Here is a 16,453-nt window from a genome sequence, read left to right on the forward strand (position 1 = left end):
AAAGAAATGGGGCCGGGCGCGGTGGCTCACACTTGTAATCCCAGCACTTTGGGAGGCCAAAGAGAGTGTAGATCACCTGAAGGCATGGTGGCACTGCAGGAGCACACCTGTAGTCCAAGTTACTCAGGAGGCTGAGGCAGGAGAATCGCTTGAACCCAGGAGGCAGAGGTTGCAGTGAGCCTTGATTGCGGCACTGTATTCCAGCATAGGCAACAGAGTGAGACTCCGTCTCAAAAACAGAAAGAAATGGGACTAAGCATTTTTAATACCCAGACAGCTGAAATAACACCTGGACTTTAAAGTGTTAATTCTCTTTTCCCTCCTTGGCAAATTCTTCCCTATTCCACTCACCTGTTTTATGAGTTCCGGCCCTGAGCCCAGCCAGGCTGGGCTCCCTGGAGTGCAGCATAATCTAATACCCTGCATAAATAAGCTCTCATCGGGTGACTCTAGGAGAGTTCAAGTCACTGTAGATTAGCAGGGTGACAAGAGTGAATTGCATAATTGTATGGAAACTTACCTAGCAATAGATCTCTCCATTTCAAAACCTCTGCAATCATGAGTGAAGCACTTGTCAATTATTTTGTCAGGATTTACTCTCTATTGCTAACTTCTATGCCAAACGCTAATAATAAACTTTAAAAATGAATAGAGGCTGTGCTTTCTTTACAACCCATAGTCTTTCCAGTCAGAGTTGATTTCTTATTTATGATGAACTGTTCAGCTGTCCTGTCCTTCATAGCTTCGTATATCCCTGCTCAGGGCCTTTTAATAACAGGCTCTCAAAAGATATTGGTTGAAGAAATAAAACTCAAGGCTATAGGACTCTTTTGATAAAGACAAAGCATATTCAGTCATCTTTATCAAGCTAATCTGGTCTCTGGAATGTGTTGCTTTGAAAGTTCTAGAAAGGAAATATAAGGGGGCAGTGGGAAAAAGATAAGAGGAAATTGCAATTACTCATATTTTACACATTTTAAAATAGCAATTCTCCCTCCCACTTAGATATTCCTTAACCCACTTAATGTATCTACAAGACTTTGTGAATGGTAATCTTTCTACTGAGCAACTGCATGAATGAATGATTAATTCTAACCCTAACCTAATTCTACTGAGCAACTGCATGAATGAATGATTAAATTCATTCATTAATTTAATCTACATTTACTGAATGTTTCCCATGTGCTAGTCTAGATGCTTCTTATTTACTGTTTCATTTAGTTCTCAAAAGTAAGCAAAATTATCCAAACTTCACAGCTAAAAAGCTGAGACCCAGAACGTGTTAAAAAACATGGCAAGGTTATCCAGCAGGCAAAAAGCAAAGCCGGTGAGAACACGCATCAGTTTCTAGAGCCAGCATCTTTACTTTTGTTCCAGACGTTCAATAGAGTAGTTTCTTCACAGACCGCAGGTATAGAAGAACATTTATGGATGCTATCGTTTGCCAGAATAAAATCAATGGGGAAGCCCTTCTTCATTTTATTATAGATCCTCACAACTGTCACTGGAGCAGGGGAGCTTAAGAATCTGTGGGCTTTTTGCTCCCGCATGTTCTCCACGTATACCTGGCCATACATTCTCACCTGCCCCAATAGAAGGATATTTGTTGCTGGTTTTCAATAAATTCAATCCGAGGATTTGTATCTTCTAACGTGCAAAGCCCTGTCCTAGGTGCTATGAGAAATAAAAGGATGTATACACAGGACCCAGTACTTAAAGAACCATACACTTTTTTAACCAATGAAGCAACTGAAAGAGGAGAGACAATGGCAGTGTTAAGCATGGTATTAGCCAAGCTCAAGGTTCCAAACCAGAACATGTGTGAAGGCCTCTCTCAAATCCTGTCGAGGGGCTTGGTAGAACTGGGCTGTTCTACTCCTCTGTTCCTAGTCTCTCATGAATCAACACTGATCAGCCTTTCACCCCCAGGACTGCAAGGAACCATCTGACAATGACACCAATGACCTCCACAAACCACGGTCATTTTCAGGCATTTTATTTGACCTATCAGCAGCCATTTAAAAACAAGTTAATTAAAGCATAGCAATTCACATTTACTTTGTAAATGATCTACAATGAGCAAATCTTGTTTCTATAAAAATCATTTTAAAATCTTAAAGCAATAAAAAAAAATTATTGCTAAGGAAATGACATAATTCAAAAGGGTAGTAAGGCTTTATATGATCACTCTAGCTAAAGGAATAGTGGAGCCAAAACCTGGGATGAGGAAGAACACTGAAGATCCACTTAGAACTCTACAAATAATAGGGTATGATTAAGACAGTCAGGAGGGACCAACAACTTTTTTTTTTTTTTTAAATAAGCAGGGTGCCTTTAGTTCCTACAAGAAAAGTAGATTCCTCTATAGTGAAGGCATGATATCTGAAAAGTGATCTACTTCAAAAAGAACCAATTCTGCAGAGTGTCAGGGTTCTTGAAACAAGGTCATGTGAGTTCTGCTTCCAGAACTGGCCAAAGTAAAGGCAGCCTATCTGTAATTATACCAGTTTCTTGAATTTACAGAGGACTTTTCTCCAAAGACTTTCAATGTCTTTTAGCCACTGAAAACACTCAATGTTCTCTTACTGCATTCCAGGGGAAAAGGCGGGAGGAGAGTTCTTCCTCCATTTTATGAATGGAGAACTGAGACAACCTATGGTTACCTGAAGTTCATCCAATAACACATTTAAAGATTGCAACAGAGAGCTCTTGATTTCAACTCTTCTCTGTCACTAAGGGGTGACAAACACAATGCCCATGCTGTGCTCTCCCTGCCTTATGCCCAGAAGTCACAGCTAAAAATATGGCAATCTTTCCCCTGAATGCAGACTCAGCTGCAAAGTCCTTCTTAACACAATGCTCTGTGCAGCTACTACCAAGAGATAGATGCTGGCATAGGGGGCGAGAGGGGAAAATCACTTACCACCCAAGCAAGGGCATGGCTTAGCAGAATGGGGTAAGAATTCATCAACTGTTTTCACTTGTTTTAGGTATAGGTTATGCCTAAAGATGTCAAATGTAGCCCAATTATTAAACATTCTATTGTATTCTTCACAAAAGCATTTTGTTAATGTGTGGAGTAAGGCAGTTTTTATTTTAAAAGTATATATTCACATGTACAGTGTATATTTTAGTGGGCTTTTGTACAACACTAAAAAGGTATGAGTGGACACATGTATGATCCTGTAAAAGTTCCTGGGAGAAAAAAAGCTAGAACTATTCACTATGAGCATTTAGGACTTTCACAAATAAGAATGAAGGTCAAACTAATGTTAACTATAATGATAAAAACATATGTCTACATTTACTCAGCACCTATCCTGAGTCTGACCCTGGAATAAGTACTTATTTTTCATCCTTACCACAATGCTATGAGAAAAGAACTATTATTATTCCAATTTTATTGATGAAAAAACTGAGGCTTGGAGAGTTTAAGGTCATAGAACCAATTAATGGGTGGACCCAAGATTGGAGAGTTAATGTTCTAATCACTATGCATACCTTTCTCCTCAAATTATCTTGAAGAGATTTTATTGACAGGTTGTTTTCATACTGGCAAAGTGAGGCTTACTGTTTTTAAAATCTCAGGAGCCCCAACATTTAAGTTAAAAGATGATAGAACCCTCCTCCTAGGGTTTTTATGGCCCTAAGTTGTACATTTTGTCTTAGGTCAGATGTAAAAATGAAAACACCTAGGTCTCAATCATTTTCTCCTTCAAGGAAGCAAGCTCTTTTAACATAGATATATAGGTAGGAGAGTATCAATACATAAACACATAGCTCCATGAGATTTTATACGAATAGGTCTGAGATAGGAAGACCAGGTTCAAGTTTAAGTTCAGTTCAAGAAACAAGGACAAGAGAAAATTCAGCTCCAGAAAGTGAAAGAAAGCTAGTGTGGCTGGAGTACAGAGCCTCTCAAGGTCACCTGGCAATACTGGATGAGAATTTAAGTAAAAATGACTTTAAAAAACCATGTCTTCCAGCTAAGATGGTGTTTTAAGTTCATACATTTAGTGCCCCTTTCCTATTGCCACTCTCACTCCAAATACGGCAAAAACATACAAAATGTCACCCTCACTCCAAATATGGCAAAAATATACAAAGTTATAAGCACGTAGGGCTCTTTTTTGTCTGTGCAATAAAAAACAAGATTAAATATTTCCAAAGAAAATGTGGTACATATACTTATGCAGTGGACTACTATTCAGCCTTAAAAAAGAAAGAAATCTTGTCATTTGCAATCACATGGATGAACCCGGAGGACATTATGCTAAGTTAAATAAACCAAGCACAGAAAGAAAAATACTGCATGATTTCACTTACATGTGGAATCTAAAAAAGTCACATTAGAGAAACAGATGATAGAATGGTAAGTTCTGGGGATCTAATGTAACACCATGGCGACTATAGTTAATAATACTGCATTATTTACTTGAAATTGGCTATAAGAGTAGATCTTAAATGTTCTTACCACACATACACACAAAAATAACTATGGGGGGTGATGGGTATATTAATTAGCTTGATAATGGGTAATCACTTCCCAATGCGTACATGTATCAAAACATCACATTATACACCATAAATATATACAACTTTCATTTGTCATTTATTACCTCAACAAACCTGAAAAAAGAGAATAATGTGGCAAAAAAAGATTAAGTATCTCCATGGATCAGAACCAAACAGAAATGTAAAGTATACTGTAGACAGAGGTGTCCATTAGCCTGTTTCTGTGGGCTAATAGGGTGAAAAATGTCATCAGGAAAAGGCTGGGACTTGAGCCAGGCTTGCTGCTGGAAATCTGAAACTGTGGAGGGGGAAGCCCCCACACTACAATGAAAGAGAGCTTTAAAAATCTGCTTGCCCAGGGAGAGGTGAGAAGGGAGACACAGCCTCACAGCCAGGCACTGGGCTATGCTGTCTGGGGCCTGGTGCTGGGTCCCAGGTATTCCATCATCATCACGGAACAGCAGGCCCTTGCTGCAAATATTAGACTTGACTCTGCACTGGGGTGCTGAGAGGTAGGAAGTTGGCAACAGCAAATCCCTAGATGGGTCAGGGTGAGTGCAGAGAAAGAATACAAGGGAAGCAATCTCTAGATGAAGCTCTAAGCTGCAATTCCAAAGCACATGAGAAAAGCTAGCACTAAGAAAAATGACCAATAAAATCAACATCAGATGTATCCCCTTAAGATGAAAGGAAAAGAGCAATTTGAAAATGACTTTAAACTGGTGTTTGAAATACAAGTAGGTATTTGCACAGATTATCTTTAGTTATATTTCATATTCCTCTAATTAAATGTCTTACTATGTAAATCTTGAAGTTTTTAGTGTTTAAGTGGTACTCTTCAGTGACGGGACTGGAAACACAGTGTCATCCTTATATTTAGCAACCGACAGACCATCGGAGATGGCTGTGTGCCCTAAGGGAGGAGAGCTTCAAAGGTTCCTGCACCTCTGCAGCGCCTTTAAAGACTGAAGCACAATCTTGGGCCAGTTTGCGAAGGCAGAGTGGGTATGGGGGGCCAAGGTGGACCACATGGATGGAAACACTAAGCATACCCTGGGACAGAACACCTTTCTTCGACAGAAGGATGAGAAAGCAGATGGACTAAGAAAATGACCTCTGGAAATCAAACACTGGCTTTATAACTATAGGCTGAAGTTGAAATAAACTTATTAAATTCTCCACTTTCTCTGCCACAGAGGAAATAGAAGTGTCTCCATTTATAAAGCCACATTATATGCATATTAAAGCAGGAGACCCTAAATATAAAAGATGACCATTTGATGAATGACTGACTGACTGACCAAGCATTCCAAGTCAGAAAAAAGTTGAGGCATCAAGCACATTCCTCTTACCCTTTATGACGTAACTTCCAAAAAAGCTTTGTGAAAACCCAGTCAATTCCAAATATCACACTGAAAAAAGTTTTCGTAGTATTTGATCTGAGAATTTCATTGTAATCTTCCAATTCCTATAGTGTAATCACCACCTGCTACTTAAAGGAATCATGTTCTCCCCCTTTATCAAAGAAGGACATAACAATCCCTGGGTGTAAGGAAGATGGTGCAGGTAGGGAATATACCACATGCTGTTTAAACCCCAACCAGAGTTTTGGCTTAGGGAGAAAAATACTCCTGTGGAAAGCTGACAAAGAGGACAAGCACAGTGACCCTCATGAAAACAGAACTCCAGGGAGCCATGATGCATTAGCCAATGACTAATTTTAGTCTTTTCTTTCTTTTTTTTTTTTTTTTTAATCCCAGAAGGAACCGATGACAGTGCTGACAAAATTCTCCTTCTTAACCCCTCAGGGGAGACCCTGGAGGGCTTCCCAAATGTCAGACCTGTGGCAAAATCTAAGTTTCCTGGAATCACAGATTCATGGGTGGCAAAGCTCCTCATCCCAGGCAACGCTCAGTCTGAGAGACCCCTGATGATGTGTCATAAATGTGTAGATGTGACTGAGGTGGGAGTTGTTTAATTGCTGCTTCCAATTCTGGAACCAAAGACTCTGGGTGATTTCTCAGGCCAGCACTTCCTATGAGGAAAAGGAAATGCCAACAGAGCCAGCAGGTTTTGAAAAGGCTCACAGACCACTTTGGTCATAAATTCAGCTTTCTGACAGCTCACTCTCTCGCCACCTAACTGCTGGGGGAAGAATTATAATGATTAATGTGCATTTACTGCCACTGATCTAAAACCAGCAAATTCTGCCAACAAAGATTCATTAGAAAGGACACCAAGAAACAACATATAATTACCCAACAGTTATTTAGGAGTTAATTATTCAGTTCTTTGTTTCAATTCTTTCTTCCTCCTACTTAATTCCTTTGGACAATTTTTCTGTAGATTAGGTTCCCTCATCCATTACAGATATTAAAGCAGGTGAGACTCAAAGCTACTAACAGGGCAATCTGTGGTTACAAGCTGCCATAAAAGGTGTGGTGAAGGGAAGAAAGTTGGGGTGGATATTATAATTACTGGAAAAATGATGGATTGTTTTTTTGTTTTGCTTAGCAGGATATAAAGCAAAGTGTGGGCTCTGAAGCCAAACAGACTGAGCTTTGGTTCTTTCTTTGCTCCTTACTAGCTGTGTGTCCTTGGGCAAGTAACCTGGTCAGTCTGAGTCAGCTTCTTCATGGGGAAAATGGAGATGTTAATATCTATACTGGAGGACAGTTGCAAGAATTAAACAAAATTACATGAAGAACCAAATGCAGTTCTTCCCACCTGGTAGGCACACATTATTAAAATTATACAGAATTTACTCTCCTCACACAGTCAAGAGATAACCAAAAGTAAATGCTCTTAAACTGAGAAGTAGGATTTCCCAAGTAAATGTGCGCATTTTATCCAGCAAACTTGATGGCTTATATTTGCATATTAAATTTTGCATGAGTTAAACTTTACCTGTCGACTTCCTTGCTTGGAAGAGCAGCTACTTGTGCTCCTTGAAGGTGATACCAATTTTTGGGACACACCAAGGTTCTTCTCATCACTCATCATGAACAGCAAGTCACTTGGCCTCAAGACAGTCAAAATGCCATCAGATGACAAGGGAGCCGAGAGTATGGAAGTCCCCAGTGGCAGGTGGTTTAGCTCTTATCCAAAGTGTTTAAAAAACATTTTGGGTGACCCAAAGGAAACCCTAAAACCTAAAAAAGAGAAATTAGAAAGAAGGTCAGAGGCATCAGATATCATCTCTAATTTGCCACAAATTGTCTGCAAGTGGCTTAAACATACTACAGATTACAGAGTCACAATGTTTAGCTATAGCAGGAGCCCAGAAGGAAAAGAAGCTTTACACCATTCTCTTGTTGGGAATTTTGTATAGGTGGTTTTTCATGTAGCTTTGCAATACAGCAGGCTTAAGAACATCAATATAGAAATTTGAGTCCAGACACATATAAAATCAGTACTATAAAAAAATCTTAAAACACAGTAAGACACCAGTTCACATCCACTGTGATAGCTATAATAATAATTTTTTAAATGGGAAATAACTAGTGTTGGAAAGAGTGTGGAGAAATTGGAACCCTCAGACGTTGCTGGTGGAAATGTAAAATGGCATAGCCATGGTGGAAAACAGTTTGGTAGCTGTTCTATTTCTCAAAAATTTAAACACAGAATTATCATATGATCCAGTAATTCCAATCCTAGGTATAGATCCAAAAGAAGTGAAAACAGGTGCTCAAAGAGTTGTAGACCCATGTTCACAGCAATGTTATTCATGATAGTCAAAGGTGGAAAGAACCCAAATGTCTATCAACTGATGAATGGATAAACAAAATCCGGTATATACATACAATGGAATATTATTCAGATATTAAAAGGAATGAAGTACTGATACATGCTATAACATCAACGAACCTTGACAACATTAGGCTAAGTCAAATAACCCAGACACAAAAAAACAAACATTGTATGCTTCCATATGAAATATCCAAAGTTGGCAAATCCATAGAGACAGAAGGCCAATAATTAGTGGTTACTGGGGGGAGAGTAGGGTGATTGCTTAAGGGCTACAGAGTTTCTTTTTGGTATGATAAGAATGTTCTGGAACTAGGCCAGGCTCAGGGGCTCATGCCTGTAATCCCAACGCTTTGGGAGGCTGAGGTGGGCGGATTACCTGAGGTCAGGATTTCGAAATCAGCCTGGCCAACATGGCGAAACTCTGTCTCTACTAAAAATACAAAAATTAGCCAGGCATGGTAGTGGGTTCCTGTAATCCCAGCTACTCAGGAGGCTGAGGCAGGAGAATCGCTTGAACCTGGGTGGGTGGAGGCTGCAGTTAGCAAAAATCACGCCACTCCACTCCAGCCTGGGTGACAGAGCAAGACTCTTGACTCAAAAAAAAAGAAAGAAGAAAGTTCTGGAACTAGCTAGCAGTGATGGGTGTACAACACTGTGAATGTACTAAATGTCACTAAATTGTACATTTGAAGATGGTTAAAAATGTGAATTTTATGTGTATTTTATTACAACTTTTTAAAAGTTCTTCCTGGTTTTTTGGTAGTAGGGTAGAGGATTTGTTCTCCCAAAGGTTTTTGGAAAAATCTTTAAAAACTACAACATGATATGACAAATAACTGTGAGGGGGGTAAAGTAGAATTTTCCATATCATCTATGAGCATATTTAAAGAAAAGAGATGATCATTCATTGAGTATATACAAATTACTGCCCAGCACTATAGTAAGGATTCCCACAAGCATTGTCTCATTTAATCAACAGCATGACGGAAGTGGAGTATCATCACTATTTTATGGAGAAGAAAACTGAGTCTCTAAGAGATTAGGGAAATTGCCCAATCACATAGCTGCCAAGAGGCTTAATTAGTTTTTCCCAGCCCCTTAACTACGTTGCTGGAAATGAGCACATCCCTCCCTGGTGACCAGGTCAGATGATAACAGCTGTTGCTCCATCTCTGAGACCTAAGAGACCTGGGGAGCTGGACTAAAAAGAATCAGGAGGGAGGTATCAAGCTCTGAAGAGGCAAAATCTCATTCCCTCCTATAGCAGAGTATCCATTTCCAAGATGGCACAGTGTCTGTGATGGGGAAGAAGACTGAGAAGGGTGGCGGAGGGCTGGGGGGGGCGCCCTCTACAAGCACTCAGCTGGACTGCCACCTGCAGCTCTTTGGGAGTCTTGCCCTAATGGAGGGGTTTCTAGTTCTCAAAGAGGAGAAATGTGGGCCTAGAATCACTGGCTTCTCCCACAGCCCTGGGTTAAGAGTAACTAACATGTTTGGTTTTGGCTTCAGAAAACCAGGACTTTATTTAACACACTAAGTTCAAGTAAATTCTACAGCTTTCCTAAGCATGTTAACATAAAAAAAAAAAAAAAAAATCCAACCCCTTCCGTTATTAATGTTCACATAGTCTAATTATAAAAAGAAGAGTATCATATATTTGTCTAGGAACCAGCTAGTTAACTATGATATCAAACTTGGCTAATTATCATATACTCTTTCTTATGCCTTCATTAACACTTAGTTCTTTAAAAATAAAAAAGAGTATGTTAAAGCAATAAGCTAAAATCAAAACAATGAAAAGAAATACAAAATCTCAGAAAATGAAATTAAGGTGCCCAGAGCCATAGAGCTCAATTCCCATGTTACTTTTAGATAACTCCCCAAATCTCTTTATTCATTTAGTATTGGATCCAATAATAAGTAAGACTAAAAGCAAACCAGCACCAGCCTCTTCATAAAGTTAGCCTTACTTATGGGGGCATGACTAGGTGTACCTGAAGTCAGAAGCAAATGCAGTCTAAAAAGTACCAAGAGAGATCTGTAAAGATATATTAATAGTTTGTGGAAAAGCAGTGTTGGCTGTTGCTGTTTGAGAAAGAGAAAAAAAATTAAAAACGTGATGGGAGCCCCATGATGAAGTGCTTGGGGAGGGGAGGGGGCAGCCACTCCCTGCTGCTATGGCAACAGATTCCACAGCAGATTAGGAATACTAGCGGAGGGTTTGTGTGTGTGTGTGTACAAGGTTTGTTTTTGTTTTTTCTTTAAGGCTGAGGTTCTGTTAAACGAGAGTCTGGGATGAGAGGGGTGTGTGTGCAATGTAAAGGGAGAGAAACGCGGGCAATAAATGAAAGTCACAGGAATTCTACAACGGCCAAAGCAGAAACACCACAACTCTGTCCTAGAGGCAGCTGATACGGAGTCATCTTTATCTCTTTGTCCTGCAGAATTTTACCTGGGAGGCAACAGCCAGGGCTTACTAGGCCACATCCAATAACTATCAAAGTTGGCACTTGGAGCTAAGGGCTCTGCCAACATGACCCCCTGGTGATCCTTACCCCTGTCTCCTTTCCCCTTCTGGGAAAGAAAAGAGAGGGGACCCGTAGCCCCTCCCATGCCCTACTCCAGGGTGGAGTCTGGGATTGTTGCCCAGGGAAATAGATCTAATTCATTCCCCAGAACCTTCCTGCCTAGCCTCATCAGGAATTTGGTTAAAGCCACCAAAAGCGGCCTAAAAAGTAAAATAAGTCAAATTCCAAGAGAAGGATATATAGTCGCATGCCACATCATGGGGTTTCAGTCAGTGACAGCCCACATATACGCTGGTAGTCCCATAAGAGTATAATTCTGTATTTTCACTGTACTTTCTCTATGTTTATTACACAAGTCCTTACATTGTATTACTGCTGCCTGCAGTATTCAGGAGAGTATCACGTTGTACGGGTTTGTAGCCTGGGAGCAGTAAGCCGTACCACACAGCCCAGGTGTGTAGCAGACTCTGCTATCCAGGTTTGCTAGGTATACTCTATGATGTTCCCACAACAAAGATGAAATTGCCTAATGTCACATTTCTCACAGTGTTTTCTATCGTAAGCGATGCATGACTCTACTTAAAACAGGGAAGAATAATGAAAGAAGGCAGCAGTAGCCCAAGACTAAAGTATCCCAGGTGCCAAGATGGTCACTTGGATGGAGGCAACTACTGTGTCCACTCTAGGGGACACCACAGGGATGGGCTGGGGTCACCAAAGAGGAGGCCTCGGCAGGACGGTGCATACGAAAGACCCCTGAGTGCTTTCACTCCCCCCGGGAGACCCTTCCATGGAAAACCTCTAATTCAAAGGGTTTATGGGTTTGAACAATATATGATAATTTCCCTGCTCACAGACTGTGAATAATTTAAGGGCAAACATTTATTTCCACTTTATTTTGTACTGAGAAATAACAGATATACTAAAAGGCACAAATCTTAAGTGCACATACAGAATGTTATGCTTGCAAATACTCAAATAATCATTAGCTGGATAAAAAAGAATAGAACATTTACAACCTGCCAAGAAGGCTTCTTGGTCCCCTGGAGTTGATCTTTTTGCAGACTGCTGTCCCACAGTAAATCTCTCCTGCAAGTACTTGGCAACATACCTTAAGGATGGAGAGCTAGGACTTCCTCAGCTTACCGGAACAGGTTTTATGGCTACTTTGGTGCATTCTGCTTAATGTCAGTATTTGATGTGTGACAGAATTCAGTCTGGGATCTGCTTTTGTTTCAACAAACTACCTGGTGGTAAGGTTGAGGAGGAGAGAACTTATGGCCCTCCCCTTCATCTAAATCACAGAGGCCACCAAATCCAACAGGTATCAAAACCAGATGCACTTGGGTCAGTTCAAAAATGCCCTGTTCGTGCCTCTGAGATGAGCTTCATCGTCTCTCACCACTGCCACCCACCTTTGAGAAGCTGATGGGTCAGGACTGTGTGAAACGCTAGTGTTTTGGTGAAAAGTCAAATGGACATATGACATGCAAACATAAGCTGTCCTGGGGCTTCCATTGGGAAAAGAGAACTCTGATTTCTACCCAGAATGGGGAAGAATAAATGATCAATGTACTGTCAAGTATTTTGGCAACAAAGGCTGATTTTAAGACTCATGTCAGTAGGTTTGACTTAGAAAAGATGACACAATTTGGGAAAAGATGTAAAGGTGACATTACACACAATATATGTGTGCTGGAAGGAGTCAGACCTAGGTTTGAATTGGTTTTCTTTATTACAAACTCTGTGCACCTTGACAAATGTATTAAGCTCTCTGATTTCTATTTTTTCCTGTATAAAATGAGGAATAATAATAGCCACCTCAGAAAATTAGAAGGATTTGGCCACATGCAGTGGCTCATGCCTATAATTGCAGCAATTTAGGAGGTGGACGCGACTGGATTACTTGAGGTCAGGAGTTCAATACCAGCCTGGCCAACATGGTAAAACCCCATCTCTACTAAAAATACCAAAATTAGCAGAGCATGGTGGTGCACGCCCGTAGTCTCAGCTACTCAGGAGGCTGAGGCAGGAGAACTGCTTGAACCCGGGAGGCAGAGGTTGCAGTGAACTGAGATTGCACCACTGCACTCCAGCCTGAGAGGGAGGGAGGGAAAGGAGGGAAGGGCGGAGGGAAGGGCGGAAGGAAGGGAGGGAGGGAGGGAGGGACGGAGGGAAGGAGAGAAGGAAGGAAAATTAGAAGGATTAAATAAGAAAACGAGGATACAATGTCTGGCTTTAGAACAGAATAGACACTCAACAGATGTAAAAGCTCATTGCCTCCTCTCTCCTGGCTTCCTGAAAGTGGCAGGTGCAGCACAAGATAAGAAGCTCTACCCCTCCTTCAACTACAAACAAATAAAGATGACAGAATCTTAAAACGTGTGTCCTTCAACATATTAACATCTCCCAAACCCCGTAACGCGAGTGTGAACAGACTAGTGTTAAATCATTAAAGCAGTGTGCTTACTTTGGAAGAAGACATAAATGCAGAAAGATAAAAGCCACAGAATTCATCACCACTAGCTCTCCAAAAAAGCAATATTATCTGGTAGATTGCAAAGAGTGGCATATAACACAGCTACTTATTAATCCATTAGGCCTGGGGGTCTGCACTCAGACACTTGGCCATGTTTTGCTTGAGAAACAGACTTTGCTTCCATAGTTGGAAACGACTTTCATGAAGGCCAGATGGCATGTAATTCCAAATAGTTTGCAATTTCCCAGTAAAATATATAAAGAAATTATGTTCTGGATTAATACTAGAAATTTTTAAAGTGGGATATCTATTTCTGGTCTTCAGTAAAATAAAATTATTCAAATCCTAGATATGCATCTTTTTACAAATGGTACCCCCTGAAACATCCTGATTTCAAAAATGTTACATGGTCAAAAGCAGGGCTTTGGTTACTTGGCTTTAAGCACAACAGACCAGAGATTCAGCATCAGTAAGTTTCTGGAAGCAGGTTCTAATCACAACTACTTCAGATACCAATTGGTGATCCTGGACCTCTAAAGTGCTGTCCATGTGTCCGAACTATCTGAACCGCTGGTCTGACCCAAGGGCACCAATACCTGACTGTTTCTGGGAGATGAGTACTAAGGCTCAGTGTCCACATAAGTCACTTTCTTAAAGTCAAACAATTCCTCCACAAACCTTTTTTTTTTTTGGTATCTTATTCTGACTTTTGGCAAGACAGGAGTCAAGAGGCCTAAAGACTCAAATGCTTACTCTGGCACATTCAAACAGAGTATCCATTTCTATTCCCTACTCCATCCATGGCCTTCACAATCCACTTCTTCAGGGGAGATCAGATTGCTCAGAGCCCAATCCAGCAAATGAAATGCACCTGGATGCATATTTGAAGTGTGCAGTTTCCATGAGACAAAAAGCTGGACAATGGTATCTGGCTGTCAGTTTATGCTGGAAACATTTATTTGTCATCAGTGAGTAAACAAAACAACAAGTGCTATAACATCAGTCATTAGACAGAATTATGGAGCCTAATAATGAATTCTAGCCCAACCTCTGGCTTAAACAAAGCAAGAACTCCTTCTATAACACAGCGAGATCATCACTGCTTGACCACTTTCTGTGACAGAAACAAGGCACTCCATTTCACTTTTTTTTTTTAATCTATTCTAGACAGTTTGTCATTATTTAGAGCTGAAATAATGACTCACTATAATTTCACACACTGCTCCTAGATTTGCCCTTGGTAACTACATAGAACAAGACAGAACTTTTTTTTAACCATAACCTACCATCCCCACATCCCACTCAGCAAATCTTTTCTTCTCTTGACTAAACAGCCTCATTGTCATCATCATCCATTTCTAATGGGACAATGATCAAGAGCCCTTGGGATCCCAGATGTTCAACTCTGATCACCCTTCAATTTGTGCTTCTCTAACAATGATGCCCAGATTTAAAGACAAGCTCCAGGTGTGGTCTGGACAGAGCAGAAGAGAAGGCAATGACAACCTTCCTGGCCTCAACCACACTGCAATTGTTAATACTGCTGGATTTGCCTTAGCTTTAGGGGAACCCGCATGTCTTTTCAGCTCTCAGTCTTCTTACTGGGACTGTCAGGTCACAGGGATTTTTGAGAAGTTGGGCTTCCTTCTTTCTGAAGTGGACTCCTCTACTTCCTTTAACTAAAATTCAGGACTTGACTGTTCTATTATTATTACCAACATTATAATCATTACTAAATTATCTCATGTTAATTTTGACCCATGTCAAGATATTTCTGGAGACCAATGGTCATTGGCTGACTTCTTTGTCATGGCATACATAGATTGCACAGGCATATGAATTCTATACTCACCAAAGTAAATTATACTTGGAGATTTACTAACAAGAAGAGCACCAAGGACATGGAGGTCTCTGCAGCCTGACATTAATTTGTTTGTTAATTAGCATTTCTGCATACAAATTTGCCAACCCACTGTAAATACCCATAACTGTACAATCACCTACAATTTCTCAAAGTGTCCAGATCCACCTTTTTCAAAGTCTTCTGGATCTTACTTAAAATGCAGATTTTGCTCCATTTTAGATTAGTTGAATCAGAATTTCTATCTAGGGACAGGCCTGATAATCTCCATGTTTAACACATACCCTAGGTGTTTTCTGCTTACATTAAAGTTTGAGAACATAACTGACTTAGCCTGTAGCTTTCAACCCATCTTATTTGACTCCGAGCCAATCCTTCCATTTGTGTACGTGTGATGTGGCAGAGGGTAGGAAGCTAAAACCCTCTTTTATTATCATCATCGTAGTCCTGTGGTTTTTAAAGAATGGCCCTCAGACTTGCAGTATCAGTATCACCTGGGACCTTGTTAGGAACGCAAAATCTCCGACCCTACCACAGACCTACAAAATCAGGAACTGAGAGTGGGACCCAGGGATCTGTTTTTCACAGGTTCTCCAGGTGACCTGAATGCACAAGTCCAAGAACCACTGCCACAGGCTAATATTACATCCATGGCATAGAATGTTTAGGCCTCTGGTATATAGACGGTCCTCAGGTAATGTTGTTTTATTTTTGTTATTTAGAAGTTTGGTGATGTTTTTTGTGACCAGAAATATGCCACAGGAAATATGCCATTGTTTTTATCAATTAGCCTATAATAAAATTAGCTTCATATATATTGTTTCACTTGAAGTCACAGTTTCCAAGAACTTATCAATGAAGATACATGCGGACTTACTGTAAATCTGTCAGTGATTGGAGTAGACTCTGAGTTCTTTTCTGACAAAAATTTTGTCCGACTGCTTAGCTACTCCTTAATCAAGGGATGGCAAGTACCAGATACATGTGCTTCCAGTCTCCACTCCCACACTTCGTCATCATGGCAAAATTCCTCAAACAGCTCTCCAGAAAACTAAAAGACAGAGTTGGCCGGCCGGGCATGGTGGCTCATGCCTGTAATCCCAGGACTTTGGGAGGCCAAGGTAGGTGTATCACTTTTGCTCACGAGTTCAATACCAGCCTGGGCAACATGGCAAAACCCCCATCTTTACAAAAAATATTAGGTTGGTGTGAAAGTAAGCGTGGATTTTGCCATTGGCACCAACCTAATACAAAAATTAGCTGGGCATGCTTGTGCACATCTGTAGTACCAGCTACTGGGGAGGCTGAAGTGGGAGGATG

The 16,453-nt window shown here is 40.5% G+C and overlaps 1 protein-coding gene across 1 annotated transcript in view; it reads right to left on the reverse strand.

Annotated features, from left to right (window-relative positions):
• Positions 1-16,453, reverse strand: part of OSBPL3 (oxysterol binding protein-like 3) — a 191,184-nt gene that overhangs the window by 88,572 nt on the left and 86,159 nt on the right. The window contains exon 2 of the mRNA XM_011938557.1: positions 7,423-7,667. Within this exon, the coding sequence (XP_011793947.1) occupies positions 7,423-7,518 (96 nt within the window). The 5' untranslated portion in view covers positions 7,519-7,667. The remainder of the gene's footprint in view (positions 1-7,422; positions 7,668-16,453) is intronic.

This window comes from Colobus angolensis, unplaced genomic scaffold (genome assembly GCF_000951035.1).
Source record: "Colobus angolensis palliatus isolate OR3802 unplaced genomic scaffold, Cang.pa_1.0 Scaffold175, whole genome shotgun sequence".
Classification (NCBI taxonomy): Eukaryota; Metazoa; Chordata; class Mammalia; order Primates; family Cercopithecidae; genus Colobus; species Colobus angolensis.